Source organism: Hemiscyllium ocellatum, chromosome 8, assembly GCF_020745735.1.
Source record: "Hemiscyllium ocellatum isolate sHemOce1 chromosome 8, sHemOce1.pat.X.cur, whole genome shotgun sequence".
Lineage (NCBI taxonomy): Eukaryota > Metazoa > Chordata > Chondrichthyes > Orectolobiformes > Hemiscylliidae > Hemiscyllium > Hemiscyllium ocellatum.
In genome coordinates this window covers 67530321-67547993 of record NC_083408.1, presented here as the reverse complement: position 1 = coordinate 67547993, position 17673 = coordinate 67530321, and the positions used below count along the sequence as shown (strand labels likewise).

General features: G+C 41.3%; 1 protein-coding gene across 3 annotated transcripts in view; it reads left to right on the top strand.

The window, feature by feature from the left end:
* The window catches only part of LOC132817898 (E3 ubiquitin-protein ligase pellino homolog 2), a 251486-nt gene that overhangs the window by 184912 nt on the left and 48901 nt on the right, over positions 1–17673 (top strand). For all 3 annotated transcript variants that reach the window (XM_060828424.1, XM_060828427.1, XM_060828425.1), the window contains exon 4: positions 10875–10976. In XM_060828424.1, the coding sequence (XP_060684407.1) occupies positions 10875–10976 (102 nt within the window). The remainder of the gene's footprint in view (positions 1–10874; positions 10977–17673) is intronic.

The following is a 17673-nucleotide window of genomic DNA, read 5'->3' as shown; positions in this document are numbered from 1 at the left end:
ACTAGAACTCTGTGAGAAGCTAGAGAAGTGATTGCTGGGCCTCTTGCTGAGATATTTGTATCATCGATAGTCACAGGTGAGGTGCTGGAAGACTAGAGGTTGGCAAACGTGGTGCCACTGTTTAAGAAGGGCGGTAAAGACAAGCCAGGGAACTATAGACCAATGAGCCTGACCTCAGTGGTGGGCAAGTTGTTGGAGGGAATCCTGAGGGACAGGATGTACATGTATTTGGAAAGGCAAAGACTGATTCGGGATAGTCAACATGGCTTTGTGTGTGGGAAATCATGTCTCACAAACTTGATTGAGTTTTTTGAAGAAGTAACAAAGAAGATGGATGAGGGCAGAGTAGTAGATGCGATCTATATGGACTTCAGTAAGGCGTTCGACAAGGTTCCCCATGGGAGACTGATTAGCAAGGTTAGATCTCATGAAATACAGGGAGAACTAGTTATTTGGATATAGAACTGGCTCAAAGGGAGAAAACAGAGGGTGTTGTGGAGGGTTGTTTTTCAGACTGGAGGCCTGTGACCAGTGGAGTGCCACAAGAATTGGTGCTGGATCCACTACTTTTTGTCATTTGCATAACTGATTTAGATGCGAGCATAAGAGGTACAGTTAGTAAGTTTGCAGATGACACCAAAATTGGAGGTGTAGTGGACAGAGAAGAAGGCTACCTCAGATTACAACGGGATCTTGATCAGATGGGCTGAGAAGTGGCAGTTGGAGTTTAATTCAGATAAATACAAGGTGCTGCATTTTGGGAAAGCAAATCTTAGCAGGACTTATCCACTTAATGGTAAGGTCCTAGGGAGTGTTGCTGAACAAAGAGACCTTGGAGTGCAGGTTCATAGCTCCTTGAAAGTGGAGTCGCAGGTAGATAGGATTGTGAAGAATGTGTTTGGTATGCTTTTTATTTATGGTCAGAGTATTGAGTATAGGAGTTGGGAGGTCATGTTGCAGCTGTACAGCACATTGGTTAGGCCACTATAGGAATACTGTGTACAATTTTGGGCTCCTTCCTATCGGCAGGATGTAGTGAAACTTGAAAGGATTTAGAAAAGATTTACAAGGGTTGGAGGATTTGAGCTATAGGGAGAGGTGGAACAGGCTGAGGCTGTATTCCCTGGAGCATCGGAAGCTGAGGGGCGACCTTGTAGAGGTTTCCAAATCATGAGAAGCCTGTATAGGATAAGTAGACAAAATCTTTTCCCTGGGGTGGGGGAGTCCAGAACTAGAGGGCATTGGTTTAGGGTGAGAGGGGAAAGATATAAAAGAGACCTAAGGGGCAACATTTTCACACAGAGTGTGGTACGTGTATGGAATGAATTGTCAGAGGAAGTGGTGGAGGCTGGTACAATTGCAACATTCAAAAGGCATTTGGATGGGTATATGAATAGGAAGTATTTGGAGGGATATGGGTCGGGTGCTGGTGGTGGGACTTGATTGGGTTAGGATATCTGGTCGGCATGGACGGGTTGGACTGAAGGGTCTGTTTCCATGCTGTACATCTCTATGACTCTATGACTTGGCAAATTTTCTGAGCTGCCTGAGGAAGGAGAGGCATTGTTCTACCTTCTTGACCGTTGCGTTTATGTAGGAAGTCCAGGACAGGTTGTCTGTTATCGTCACTCCTTATCGTCCACCCTCTTAAACTGAGCTCCGTTGATGTAGGTGAGGGTGTGATCTCGTCTCTTCATTCTGAAGTTAATGATCAGTTCTCTAGTTTTGCCGATGTTGATAGACAGGTTGCTCTCATTGCACCATGTCACCAAGCCTTCTATCTCCTTGCGGTATTCTGACTCCTTGTTGTAGAACACATATAGTTCTTCTATGACAATGGTTGTGTTCTTGTGCAACCCCTTGTTAGAGAAAAAATGCGCTTTAGAAATAGCACTTAAAGATTTGGTGATGTAATTGCATTACAGCAAATACACATTTTAAAAGTTCACACTTTAGGCAGTGTTCCCAATTCGTCGATCACATTGCAGCAAATTTGCATTAACAAAATGTGTGTTATAGCAGAACAACCTCTATTCTCCCTCCCATGGTGGTGTCACCAGCAAACTTGTAGATTATTCATAATTTGGCAACACAGTTGTGGATATGTGGAGAGTGCAGTTGGAGGCTGAGAACACATCCTTAGGAGGACTCCAATGTTGAGTGTTAGTGTGGAGGAGGTGCAGTTGGCTGTCTTCACTGATTGTGGTCTGTAGGTCAAGGAAGCTGAGGATCCAGTTTCAGAGGGCAGAGCTGAGACCTATGTATTGGAGTTTTGAGATCAGTGTGGAGGGTGGAGCAGTAGTCGATGAGCAAGAATCTGACGTAGGTGTCCTTGTTGTCGAGATGTTCGAACAAAGAGTGGAGGGCTAGTGAATGGGAAGATAAGTAGCAGATGGAATTTAACCCTGAAAAGTGTGAGGTGAAATACTGTGGAAGGAGTGATTTGACAAGCAAGTATTCAATGTATGACACTAGGCAGCTCTGTGGAACAAAGGGACCTTGGCACTTGGCATGCTTGTCCATAGGTCTCTAGAGGGTCTTGTATAAGTTGTTGAAAAAGGCATTCATTGTGATTTCTGTGAAACTTACTGTACTCCTCTTTGAATTCCACAGTAAAGATGACTGATGAATTGCATGCTCTTTGTTTTAAAAGATCTGGATTCTGATGATAGCTGGAGGGCCGCTCAAGGATCCTATGTAAAACAGACTTGAGACCATCTCTGTTGGTTACCAATGAGTTGTGGGAGTGATGGTGACAGGAAACTGAAAATATTTATATCTCATTTATCTAATGCTGCTGAAGTTCTAACTGGAAATATTAACTCTACGTTCTCTCCTCAGGTTCTTGCCAGATCCACAGATAAAGCAATTACTGTTTTGTTATATTCAAATATGTCTCATTTGAAGTATTTTTGTTTTCTAAATTACAAATGATCTATTTTCTAAATTGTTTTGACAATGTAACTAATTAATGTTTGTTTTAAATTTACTTGTGATACATGGCCGTTGCTGACTGCGCCAGCATTTATTGCCTATGCCTAGATGCCCTTGAGAAGGCACAGTGAACTGCCTTGTTGAACTAGTGCAGTCCATATGTTAATAAATAGCAATTTAGAGTATTTTGGTTAACACTCATCAATTGAATCTAATAATTCCTAAACTGACATTCAATGCAGTGCTCATGCCAGAAGTGAGGTATACAACAACCCAAATCATACAGCCATTATCTGGACAGTCGTATATATGATCAGAGATGAACTTCAGAAATTAGGTGAAGGCTTACTGTGTTGACCCAAGAGGAAATTAGCTGACAAATTTCAAATGACGGATGATTACCCTGCTTCTTGGGATTCCCCATGAAAGTCTCTGACTCTGAGCTAGATTTGGAGATTTTTGGACAGATCCATGGGACTTCTAGTGCAGAACATTAGACAGAAAGGCCTAGTCTAATTCCTGAGCAATTCCAGAATTGCTACTACAATCACTTACACTAATCAGCAAATTAAACCCTCCCACGACACCCAGCTACTACCCCATTACACACTGTCTGTCACCTTACCTATTGACCATCTTACTCATTCTACCCATGTTACCACTCTGTCTATTCTCAAGCATGCATCCACCCATCCATTCACTAATGTTCACAGTGGACCTTTGAATGTATTATATACCATAAAAAGACGGTGTGTCATGCCTTCTCTCTGATGTTGTGAAAGAGCTGTCTTGACGGACACTGCTCTCTGTATTTCTGGGAAAGCCGCACATGGAAGACCTACCAAGAAATTTGGAGCACTGGCCAACTTAGGGGAACACTCAAATCAAGAAGAAGATTAGGGCCAATATTTGCAAATGACTCAGTTGTTGGTTTCATTAATGGACTAATTTATGTAGTTTTGGAATTTGCTTTACAGAGTCATTTTTGCACTGTCAATAGAAATATTTTTCTTTAATGTTTTTGCAATATTTCACAAATTTTGAAGCTAAGAAATTGTTTTTAAAAAAGCTGCCAAAACAATTTGTCCTCTTTAGTCCTCATAGTGCAATAGTGATACAGTAAGCTACCTGTTAATTTGCATGCCACAATCTCATGTCACTTGGGCTCGATGGAAAATTGCTGAGTGAAGATAAGAGTATTTCTCAAAAGAAGATGATAGTGAACATGGGAAGTGATTTTCTTCAAGCAGCACTGGTGCGACTTGATAATGAATTATTTACATATGATTAGAGTTTACTCAGTTCCTTTGATTAAAGATGTGGAAACAGGTTTTATTTCATCTGGTAAAGAATTGTATAAAGCAATAAAACAAAACTTACCTCAGGTCAATAAGTGATTTGGAACACAAATCATGCTGTGAGTTTTGACCAGTAAAACTAGTCACTGCTTATCATTGATGCCAAATAGATCTCTTAGATGGTAATCATATGGCCCTGGTGGGTGCATGGCTAGCATTACGGTGCTTTTTGGTTTCAGTCTGAAGATTGTGCAATGTAATTGTTATCCATGTTTTCTTTTGTTAGTCCTTGTTATCCTCAAGGCAGCTCTGGAGATGATGTGGGACAATTTGAGAAACCTGGTATTTGTACAGAATGTGAGCGTGTGATAGCACCTGGTTAGCAGGTGCCCACCTATAGAAACTGTTGCTGTGGTCACAAATAAACTGGATAAGCAGGGAATGAAATCCACTCCTGTTAGGAATTTGGCTGGATGATACTATGACGCCCTGTGTGCCACATGTCGATGACCTCTTTTATCTGAGGAAACACAATAAGGGCTGCAAGGCCACAGCTTGGAACGCTTAGCTAACCATAGATCTATGGTGAACTGGGCCGACTGTATTGCTCTTTTGTGACGGCCATTTGTGAGCTCATGAATGTACTTGTGGATTTACGATTGGTGGATGCCACATGTATTCTCAGTTGAGGTTTAAATGGAATATAAGTAACTTCAGTGATCTTGGGCTTCACAGGCATAATGCTGCTTCCCAAGGCATATACTGAAGATTTCAACTATCTAAAGTTTAGTTTAATGCCAGAGCACTCTAATGGAATTGAAATTTGCTTAAATTAATTTTTATAATACAGCACTGAAGCATTAGAAAACTAGTGACCTGAGATTTCAAAAGTGCTGGATAGTCACTCTTATTGCACACTGAAAATCTCCTTAATCCCATAAGCTAATGTATTCTAAAGCTTGAAAGCTGAATTTTAATAATTTCGTTATAATATTTTGATCTTAAATTTATGTCGATAATGGTGAAAAATAACTGGGGTGAAATTCTTATTTGCTGATTTAATTTTAAAAATTCATGCCAGCCTTTTTTAAAAAAATAGGAATTTTGGTGATTTTGATCTTCATAATTAAAAAGTTAAGATATCTAGATCATTGAAATCCCCATATTTTCTAACTTTTCTTCAAAAAGGATGTCAAGACGAGCTTCTTGCGAGGGAGCAGTAAGAGGCCTATTAACAGGGATTGTTGTTCATCACTATCCTTCTTAATGCCTAATCTCACCCCATTAACATGCAGTCTGTGATTCTCCACTTGCTGATGGAGAAACTAAATGCTGACAATTATCGACATGGAAATTTGGGGAAGTGCTTGGTTACTTTAGGTCACCATTTGTTCCTCCAGACCATGACCTTGGACATTTGGTACCAACAATACAGGGCACACTCCATGAGCAGTACCCAAATATAGTCTATGTTCAAGGACCTTGGAATCCGACATGAGCCGGTCTTACTGCATCATTTTGGCATATCTCTTTCACTTACAGTATGCTTCAGAACTTTAATGCTGTACTTTGGAGCACAGTGGTACCTCTCATTGGAATGCTGCTACAAGGAAACTGTGCACGCTTGGACAGGCAGCCAGCTCATGGACTAGATCGGGTTTCATCAAAGGACACCTGGCTTGCTGTCATACTACTAATGCATTTTGTTTCTACCTGAGTGTTTACAGCGTTCCTGCTTTGCTTTGCCTTGCCATGATGTGCTTTGGCCCATTGACCTCAATTTAAAGACTCACTACTATCTTTCCTTACTGTCTAGCTTTCTGTGAGGGAGGGGGCTTCAGTTTCATGCAATGTGAGACCCTTCAAGGGGTACAGCATTAGATAGATACATTTGGGGTGGCATGGTGGCTCAATGGTTAGCACTGCGTGCCTCACAGCGCAAGGGACCTGGGTTTGATTCTGGCCTTGGGCAATTGTCTGTGACGAGTTTGACCATTCTCCCTGTGTCTGGGTTTCCTCCCACATTTCAAATGATGCGCAGGCAAGGTGAATTGGCCATGCTAAATTGCCCATAATGTTCATAATCAGGGTAAATGCCAGGAAATGAGGCCGGGTGGGTTACCCTTCGGAGGGTCAGTGTGGACTTGTTGGGCCGAAGGGCCTATTTCCACACTGTAGGGAATCTAATCTAAATAATTTATTTTTTAAAATTAACCTATTTTCTAATCAGGTGTTATTACACATCTCTGAATCAGGTGGGACTTGAGCCTGGGCCTCCAGGTCCAGGGGTTGGGACACTATCACTGTAGCACAAGAAGGCCCTAGCATTAAATAGACACCCGTATAGTATCAAATAAAAGGCACCTGCAACTAGTACACACTATGCAACCTTGCGAATTAACTTACTGTCTGAAGGACAAAGCCTTGTTATGAGTTCTCTTGACCATATTAATGCAACATTATGTATTAATCACACTAATTGTTATGATGTAATAACAGTGTTTGGCTATCTGGAGGGATTGACCCAATTAGCCACTTGCGAAAGTAACGAGTACCTGCAATTTAGCCATAACCTGCACATAATGCAGGAGCTGCTGATTTCACACTCTGGGCCATCAAACATCATGCAGCCCTGAGAATAACGTAGCTGTGTTCCTTCAATGTTGTAATTTAATTGAGAGACACACTTGCATACATAGCTGATGAAGAAAAGTGAACATACAAAAAGACAAGATCTTCTCCGCGAATCTGAAACTGGAGAGCATAGATTAGATTAGGTTCCCTACAGTGTGGAAATAGCCCCTTTGGCCCAACAAGTCCACACTGACCCTCCGCAGAGTAACCCACCCAGTCCCATTTCCCTCTGGCTAATGCACCTAACACTAAGGGCAATTTAGCATGGCCAATTCACCTGACCTGCACATCTTTGGACCTGTGGGAGGAAACCAAAGCAAACCCACGCAGACACAGGGAGAATGTGTAAACTCCACACAGACAGTCGCCCAAGGCTGGAATCAAACCTGGGACCCTGGTGCTGTGAGGTAGCAGTGCTAACAACTGAGCCACTGTGCCGCTAAAGGTTTAAGGTAAGAGGGGAAAGATTTAAAAGGGACCTAAGGGGCAGTGTTTACATGCAGAGGATGATGCGTGTGTGGAATAAGCTGCCAGAGAAGTGGTGGAGGCTGATACAGTTACAGCATTGAAAAGACATTTGAATGGATGTATGAATAGGAAGGGTTTAGTGCGATAAGGGCCAAATGCTGATTTGGGGGGAAGGGGAAGGGGGGATGGGAGAGCAGGTGGGGTGGTGGGAGGTTGTTGAAATTGCTCAGTGGGAAGGTTGGAGCAGATAGCCTGGACATGAGGTAAGACAGTGGCGGGGTTGGGGGAGGGGTGGGGGGCGGATTTTGAAGCTGGTGAAGTCAATATTGAAACCATTGGACTGTAAACCCCCCTGTTTGGCCTGAAACCTTGACATTCCTGCTTCTCACATGCTATCTGACTTGCTGTGCTTTTCCAGCTTCACATCTATTGACCTGTGCCAATTATGTGCCTTAGGAACATAAGAATAGGTTGTTGTGGTTCTGTTCGCCGAGCTGGAAGTTTTTGCTGCAAACGTTTCGTTCCCTGGCTAGGGAACATCATCAGTGCTATTGGAGCCTCCTGTGAAGCGCTGCTTTGATGTTTCTTCCGGTATTTATAGTGGTTTGTTCTTGCCGCTTCCAGGTGTCAGTTTCAGCTGTAGTAGTTTGTATGTGGGGTCCAGGTCGATGTGTCTGTTGATGGATGTTCTTGCCGCTTCTGGGTGTCAGTTTCAGCTGTAGTGGTTTGTATATGGGGTCCAGGTCCATGTGTCTGTTAATGGAGTTTGTGGATGAATGCCATGCCTCTAGGAATTCCCTGGACCTGGACCCCATATACAAACCACTACAGCTGAAACTGACACCCGGAAGCGGCAAGAACATCCATCAACAGACACATCGACCTGGACCCCACACACAAACTACTACAGCTGAAACTGACACCCGGAAGCGGCAAGAACAAACCACTATAAATACCGGAAGAAACATCAAAGCAGCGCTTCACAGGAGGCTCCAATAGCACTGATGATGTTCCCTAGCCAGGGAACGAAACGTTTGCAGCAAAAACTTCCAGCTCAGCGAACAGAACCACAACAGCGGACACCCGATCTACAAATCTTCAACCAGACTTTAATAAGAATAGGAGTAGGTCATTCAGCCCCTCAAGGCTGTACCATCATTCACTGAGATCATGACTAGTCTGTGGCTTAACTGCATATACCTGTCTTTGGCCCATATCCCTTAATACCTTTCCTTAACAAAATGTATCTGTCTCACATATGAAATTAACATCTGATCCAGCATCCACTGTCATTTATGGAAGAGTGGTCCAAATATCTACACATATTATGTATAGAAGTGTTTTCTAACATTTCTCCTGAACAATCTGTCGCTAATTCTTAGACTGTGCCTGCAAGTTCTAGAATCCCCAACCAGTGGTAATAGTGTATCTTTATCTACCCTATCATTTCCTATTGATATCTTGAACACTTTGATCAGATTACCCTTTAACCTTCTAAATTCTAGAGAAAACAGATCTGATTTGTATAATTCTCCTCTTAACTTAACCCTTGAATTCTAGGTATCATTTTTGCAAACTTACATTGTATTCCCTCCAAGGCCAATATATTCTTCCTAAAGTGTGCTGCCCAGATCTGCTCATAGTACTCTAAGTGGGCTCTAACCAGGGCTTTGTATGACAGCAGCATAAGTCCTGCTTTTTGTACTGCAGTCCTCTAGGTATAAAAGTAATGTGCCATTTTCTACGCTTCCCAACCCCAATGATGTGTCCGTGCTGTTCTGAGATCTGTAGCTGGCTTAGAGGGTGTCTATCCTACAGTTGAACCTATTGTATTTGTCTCTAGAGGGCCCAGACATACTGAATGTGTCTCTGTCCACCAAGAACTCCAGGTCCCTCATCACTTGGCAGGGTGCCAATATCCCATTATCTGCCGTGTCCAGGACAAATTTCTGCAAATGTACAGGGCAACTCTGGGTTGCCAGTGCTTCACCAAGCCACAACAATCTTGTAGAGTTGGCACTGGTACCAGGGATCCTAAGATATCCTGGCAATGGTGCATATCTCCACTAATGCGAGTAGGAGAATCCAACTAGCATTGGACATGAACTTGCCATTGAGGCATGGTAATAAAGTTTGGGTTGATCAAGAGAAAAATCTCATTTGGCCTTGTGGAGAAAAATCTCCCATGAAACTCAACAAAATTGATATTTTGCCAGTTTATGGTAAAAGGTAGTCCCATCTGTCGCTTTGAGTTTTATTAGTGTGTAGTGGGGAGTACACAACAGGAAAGGCTGAAATTTCATTTTGATTTCATGTTAAGTTAATTAACATTGGCTATTGTACTAAGGGGGCTTTACATTCCTCCTCAATTTTCCAACAACTTGGTATGGAGCTGGGAAATGAATTAGTCTAGAGTGTGGTGTTGGAAAAGCACAGCAGGTCAGGCAGCCTCCGAAGAGCAAGAGAATTGATGTTTTGGGGCTGATCTCCAGCATCTGCAGTCCTCACTTTCTCCTGGGAAATTGAATTAGCCAGGATTCTCTTTTCTACCAACCAGTGACTTCAGCTGGAAGTGTAAATGTGGACATTGGATGAGAATATATTTTGATTAGCCTTGGTGTTCTTTCCTTTTCCCAGTGATTGTTAAGCCTGCTGTTTGTTTTTGTCTTGGCTAAGATTTGAACACATTGTCACATTGTGAGGTATTGAAAGTATTTTCAGAGAAAGAGAACATTGGCATGAAGGAAAATGTTATTGATGTAGTAACTTCAGTGTGGAGTAATAGATGTGATTCTCACTGATTTCTGGACTTAAATCTATGTTCTCAATCTTTTTTAAACTGTTTAGAATTTGTACCCAAATTTGTCATCTTTGAAACAATCTACATTTAGTGGCAATTTTCAGCTGCAATCTGAAATTACTAGAGTTTTGATATCTTCAGAAACTTGCTTCTTGAAGAACAACGACAAAAGATATTTTGAATCATATACAAGGTTCGTGAATAATATATTCATTATTTGACCTGTAGGTTATCTGGTTCCGGAACACGTAAAGTGTTGAACTTCAGTTATGATATTCTCGACTAAGATTAAAATAAAAAGGTTTTTGTTTTACTTGAAATGTTATACTTCAGCCATCACCATTCTTCCAAACAAATACAGTCCATCTCTCCAGCCAAATTAGCTTTGTCAGCCTCTCCTTATCCTCCAGTGTTATTGTTTTCACATTGCCTTCACCCTGTTGATATTGGTAACTACAATGCATCACAAGCTCGCTATGCACTAGACACCAGCACTAAATAAACCCAACAACAGCTGCATCCCTTAACATGACCAATCAATCTGGACAGACAAGAGCTAAACATTGTTATAGATATTTTCTGTCTTTTGTATGCTGCAAATTGTGGTTTTGTTAAGTTTTATTTTCTTGAGCAGTTGATATACAAAATAGCTAACTATTGTTACAATAATTGTACTGTTAAAAGCCAGTTGGAGGTCTAAAGAAATGTATTAATGTGCTTCTCTATTTTATACTTCATAGGCGGTCAGTTGTAAAGGGCAACATAGCATCTCATATACGCTATCCAGAAACCAAACTGTGGTGGTCGAGTATACTCATGATAAGGACACTGACATGTTTCAGGTGAGACCTCATTACTCTCTGTATTTGAGTAGGACTTGTGTGGTGTCCCTACCTTTGAGCCAGGAGGCCTCCATTCAAGTCCAACTTGCTCTAGGGGTGTATCACGACCAGGCTGATCAGGTTGATTTAAAAAACAGAAAAAAGCCTATGTACTGTTTAGATTCTAAAAGATACTACTTTATTATAATAATTCACCATATTGTTTGTAACAAAGTAAATTAAAATCGTAAAGGTTTATGATTCAATTTGTTGATTTATTGAATCACACATAAGTTTCAGTTTGGGAATACTACACTTAGAATCAATATTCCTGGTTTTGAGGGGGCAACTGGTAGCTAGAATTTGTACTTCTTTAAATAATCTTATCATGATTCCCAAGAGAAGTGCATGATGTATCTATCATCTACGAAGCCCCTCAGAGTTGAACAACCTGTCTAGGCTGAATTAAGCCAAGAACTGCATCAAACTGGCAAGCATATACCATTACCTTCATGAGATGATAAGTAGAAGGAACAAAAAATAACTTATTGTGCATACTAAAATTCCTATGTCTTTTTAGGTTTTATGTGTTTGTAGGATAATGGTTCCTGTATGAGACAGATCCATCAATTTTTGTATGTCTTTTCCCTAGGATTTCCTTCTAAGATTATTGCACGTCAATCTGTCTTCTCCATCTGTATTCTAAAGTAAAACATTCAAGAAAACCTATTGTCCCAAACATTGAAAATTTAAGGGGATAAATCTGTACTTCCCACATATTGTCTTTTCCTTGGAAAGTTCTCAAAGATATATTTGTTACATTCGTCTTTCCAAGATTAACAACATTGAAAATTTAAACAGCAGAGAAATTTCCAGATGTTAAAGATTACCAGTGTTTGAATTTTAATTGCCTAATACATCTAAAGATCTAAAATTCATTAAATAAAATTTGTTATAATTGCTGTAGTGCTAGATTTACTGTCAGTGATATTATCAGACAAAAGACTAGCACATTGACGTATCATTTCTGAATGTGCATATGTGGTTGATAGTTGAGTAGCCAAATAGCTGCGCTTCAATTAATGGTGTGGAAGAGGAACTTTAAGTTGGATTTTGCTGGTCAACAGATACAAATCTGTACTTAGAGTGGATGGAGATGAAGTAGGAGGGCAAAGTTGGGTGGGACTTGATTCCAGATTTCCTGACCCATTCCCATCATGTTTTTTTAAGGGCACAGGATAGGGTGCACACAGCAGTCGTGAAACTGGTGGCACCATTTTGGGGGTAGTGATTTCAGATCCCCTGCAATTTTCACAGAGGCATGATTCACACCATTTCAAGTGTTGTGAATATTGTAGAAAACCTGTTCTTGAGTTGACAGCTTTTTGACAAGTAATTATAAATGGTGTTGTGAACTTCACATAATGTAATGATGTTTGATAAATTAAGTATGTTTTAACTGCAGTGCTTGATGAAGATGCCATTAAGTAGACCAATGCTATGAATGCAGAAAAATCTTCTGATGTGTTAATTTATCTTGTCGATCAACTGCTTCTCCAAGTTGAGCAGTATTGAGATTAAGATTTTATTGTGTTAATCGTACTCTGCCCTTTGATATTTTATTAATTCTTCACTCAGTCACCTGTCTAGCTTTGAAGCAGTGGAGCAGGTTAACACTTGGAAGTTTTATTGGACATATTGTGCAAATAAGTATTGCTATAAACTTTTGGGGTGAACTCCATTAGTTGAGTGGGCTGGGAAGGCCAGAAGCTCTTGTGGTATTGAGGAGACAATAATTGATAACCAACCTCGTAAACAGTGTTGTTCTATGCTCCTCTCCAATTACCACCAACACTAAGAAATTCCTGTTATGTGTGAGCATTTTTCCATCTTCTCCAACTAATTACCTCTCTTCTCTTATACAGGCACTAACAGCTCTCCAGGAACCTCAACAAAGATACTACATTCTCAAACTCTGTGACAGTCCTACCTCTGATGAGGAAGTTTTTGAATCCTCAGAGGGTGACTATCACAGAGACTTTGGCCTCATTGGGAAATCTATCTAGGTTATTGGTAGTGTAGATGAGCAGAGAGATCTCGGTGTTCAGGTACATAGATCCTTGAAAGTTGCCACCAAGATTGATAGGGTTGTTAAGAAGGCAAACGGTGTGTTACCTTTTATTGGTAGTGGGATTGAATTTCGGAACCATGAGATCATGCTGCAGCTGTACAAAACTCTGGTGCGGCCACATTTGGAGTATTGTGTACCGTTCTGGTCACCGCATTATAAGAAGGATGTGGAAGCTTTGGAAAGGGTCAGAGGAGATTTACTAAAATGATGGTAGCATCCTTGGAAATACATGTCACGCACAAGGCTCAGTGGTGCCAGATGTGCATTTAGAGCTATAGTCCCATCCCTTTAATCATGTATGTTCAGCGTCAATGGCGAGGCAGGAGAGGGATAAGGCATCTTGACCTCACTCCAGGTGCTCATTCCTGTCAGGAGACAGGATTCTACCAGCAGACACCCACGGGGAGGCACCACAGGAGCTTCTTTGAAGATACTATAGAGGAGGCCTTCCTCTCTGACTCCTCCCTGTGATCACAAAGCCTGCAGTATTTCAAGTTAAGGAGAGTGAGCCTAGTCTTTGGGCGGGAGAATCTTAGCTGGTCTGAAATACATTGGTGATGACTGCCCACATCTTCCAAGGCAACAGGATGAACTATAGAGCAGGCTCCCTACACCCAGTTTGGACTTTGGGTCTGTGTTTAAACATAGTTGGAGGGAGAGAAAGAAGACAATATACTGAGGGCAGAAAGGTGGCCTGGGTGCCACCTCATTCTAAATAAGCCATACTTTCAAAAATGTTCATGTACGTGCACTGCTTTGCTGTCTCTTGTACAATTATTATCTGCTCTTAATATACTAACAAGAGCAGCATAAGTGTGAGCCAGATGATAACTGAGGAGGCTCTTCATACATTCTAAGATTGTAAGACTTTATAATTACAAAGACATTATCATCTCTATCAAACAATTAATTTGCTGAAAGTTGCTAAACTCTTCTCTCAGGCATCTTTGAACCTTAACTTTAGAAATGGTAGACAAATCATTATACGTTAATGTGGATGAGACTAAAGTGCAGGGTGATATAATAGCATGGCCTTATATTAACCTTATGGTGAGAGGGCAGAATCATTGATGAGGCCATGCTTCTTAGTGGGGAAAGGATTTGCCTTTCAAGGGAACTTTTTCAAGGAAGCACACTGAAATTCAGGGCTGTGACAAGTTCACTGGACAGTTCACATGTCTATTGTAAATGCTGCAGTAAGTAGAAGTCAGATCAGTTCTCAGGATATCCGTTGCAGAATGCAAAAAAAACCTGACATTAGCTATGACCATGATAGCCACAGAGACGCAATTGCCATCCAGTCCGAGTACAACTGCTAGCATAGGTCTGAGATGATGGATTGGGACGTTCTTTTTCTTTTATGTCATTACCATTCTGTCATTTGAAAATAAATGCAGTGTTTGACGTTACCTTTGCACTTCCTTGGTGGATGTTGCCCTGATGATTCTTCCTCTGGAAGTTATGCGGCAGCCATTGGAGGTTTTTTTATTGCTGAGCTTTCCAAAGCTGATTTTATTGCTGATGTTTCCTTCTCAAAAGCAATGTTTTAAGAAAAGCTGATTGATTGAAACCAGCGATTTCTGCTTAGTTGGAAGAGACTTTGAGGGCAAATTCAATGAGATGACATTGTTATTAAAGGGATGCCTAAGCTCTCACATCCTTAACAATCAAGCTGAATTTTATATCCTTACGAAAGATTGCTTGGAAGATAATAGTCATCCTCACTAAGGAAATCCAATGTAAGTGACCTTACCAAATGCACGGCGGACAACTAAAGTGTCCGTGTTCCATTGGGAGTAGGCTTCTGGCAATAAGCTCACCTCATTCCTTTCCACATCATATTTCTTGTCTTTGCTGACTTGTCATTTCTTTTGTGAGGATGTGGCAACTATTACGTATTGTCTTCCACTACTAGTTATATATTGGCTTTGCCAATGAGAACTTCACATGTTCATCGATTCATAGAAATGTACAGCACAGAAACAGACCCTTTGGTCCAACTCGTCCATGCCAATCAGATATCCTCACCTAATCTAGTCCCATTTGTCAATACTTGGCCCATATCCTCTAAAGCCTTCCTCTTCATATACTCATCCAGATGTCTTTTAAATGTTGTCATTGTACAAGCCTCCACCACTTACTCTGACTGCTCCTTCCATACATGCACCACTCTGCATGAGAATGTTGCACCTTAGGGCCCTTTTAAATTTTTCCCCTCTCACCTTAAACCTATGCTGTCTAGTTCTGGAATCCCCCAAACCAGGAAAAAGACTTGTCTATTTACCCTATCCATGCCCCTCATGATTTAATAAATCTCTATAAGGTTACCCCTTATTCAATGGATACCCCTATTCAACCTCTCCCTACTACTGAAACCTTCCAATCCTGGCAACATCCTTGTAAGTCTTTTTTTTACCCTTTCAAGTTTCGCAACATGCTTCTTCTCCTTTAGCTTAGATCTCAGGGTGACAATCAGCGGCCACAATGTACTACTCATGTTTGTTTCAAGATATAATTTAAGTGGATTGTTTGACCTGCAATGAAGTGTGAATTCACTTGGACATAATTAATCAGTGGATTTCCACTGCAATTAATCCTTGTAGCACCTCAAGATGCCAGCCTCTCCTTTTGTGCTAACAAGCAGATTAAATTACAGAAGCTGTCTTGCTGTATCTCAGAACTTAATACCTACTATGCCAAAACATAGCTAAGTTACAGAAGATGCCTGGCACCTCAGCATAAAACAATTTGCCACAAACTTGCAAGTCCTGATTAGATTAGATTACATTAGATTACGTTACAGTGTAGAAACAGGCACTTCGGCCCAACAAGTCCACACCGACCCTCCGAAGCGTAACCCACCATACCCCTACATTTACCCCTTAGCTAACACGACGGGCAATTTAGCATGGCCGATTCACCTGGCCTGCACATCTTTGGACTGTGGGAGGAAACTGGAGCACCCGGAGGAAACCCACGCAGACACGGGGAGAACGTGCAAACTCCACAGTCAGTTGCCTTACTCCACTCCAACGTTTGTGCTTGACATCCTCAGTTTGTACCTGAGCTGTCTTGACAACAAGTAAGATGAGTGTGGCTGTAGATTTGTTGATACCAAGTTGCAAGGCTGAACATGGTTATTTACTATTGAGGTGTCTTCTGTGGATAAAGCTGTTTCTTGTATTTACAAACTGTATGGCTGGCACAGCAATTCTGCAAATTGCAATGAATATGGACAAGACAACAGCTACCCAGTATTAGATTTTAGTCTTGATTGTGGAGAGGATGCTAATATGAAGAGTTGTGCACCTAATGAAATACAAATAGGCCTCTCAATATTCATTGACAGGATTCTGAGCTCACCAATATAAAGCATGAGGACTTAATTGCAAGAATTTCTAATGGATGGCAAGAATTTGATTTCTTGACTCTCGCTTGATTAAGTAATTTTGCTCATTATTATTCTTGTCACCTGAGAAAGAATAAAATTCACCCCTGTACCATGCCTCATTAGGTTCAAACAAGTGATGACTGGGGTGAGGCGATGGCCTAGTGATATTATCACAGACTATTAATCCAGAAATTCAGCTAATGTTGATCCTTGAAGGAGCTGAGCTCGAATCCCGCCAAGGTAAGATTTGGTAGGATTTGAATTTAACCCACAACAATGTAGTTATCTCTTAACTACCCTCTGAAATGCACTTGCAAGCCAGTCAGTTGTGTCAGTCGCAACAAAGTCTCAACAAAGAAAAGAAATGAAATGAAACCAGGTGGACCATGTGGCGTTGACCTAGGCAGCGGAAGTGACAATCAAAAAAACAGTCCTCTTCACCTTGCTAAGACCTTACCAACTTCTTGAGGCAGGTGCCAAAATTGGGAGAGCTGTCTCAGACTATCAAGCAGCAGCCTGACACAGTGATACTCAAGGGGTCATACCTTACAGAAAATGTCCCAATATCGTCATCACTATTCCCTGATATACCTATACTATCAGCAAGGCAAACGCAGCAGAGGTTGCAGCACTCAGGAGGAAGTTGCACTGGGTATCCTCAATATCGACTTCCCATCCCATGAAGTCTCATGACTTAGGTTAAACATGGGCAAAGAAATTTCCTGTAAAATACCACGTACATCCTCCCTTGTTGATGAATCAATGCTCCTCCATGTGGAACAGCACTTGGATATAGCACTGAGGACAGAAGTGGTGCAAAATATGGGGATTTCAGTGTCCAGTGCCAAGAGTACCTCAGCAGTAGCAAGATTGATTGAGCTGATTGGGTCCTAAAGGGTATAGCTGCAAGACTGGATCTGTGGCTGGTGATGAGGGAACCAACAAACTAACACATTTGACCTCACCCTGATGAAAGATTCCAACCTGAAACATCGACTCCCCTATTACACAGATGCTGCTTGATTTGCCATGTCGACTTTGACCTCATCCTTATCAATCTGCTAGCTGCAGATGGATTTGCAGATAGGACAGTGCTAATAAGAGTGACCATCACACAGTTCTTGTAGAGGTGAAGTCCTGTCTTCACATTGAGAATAACTATCATGTGTGCACAAGCGTGATGCTAAATGGGACAG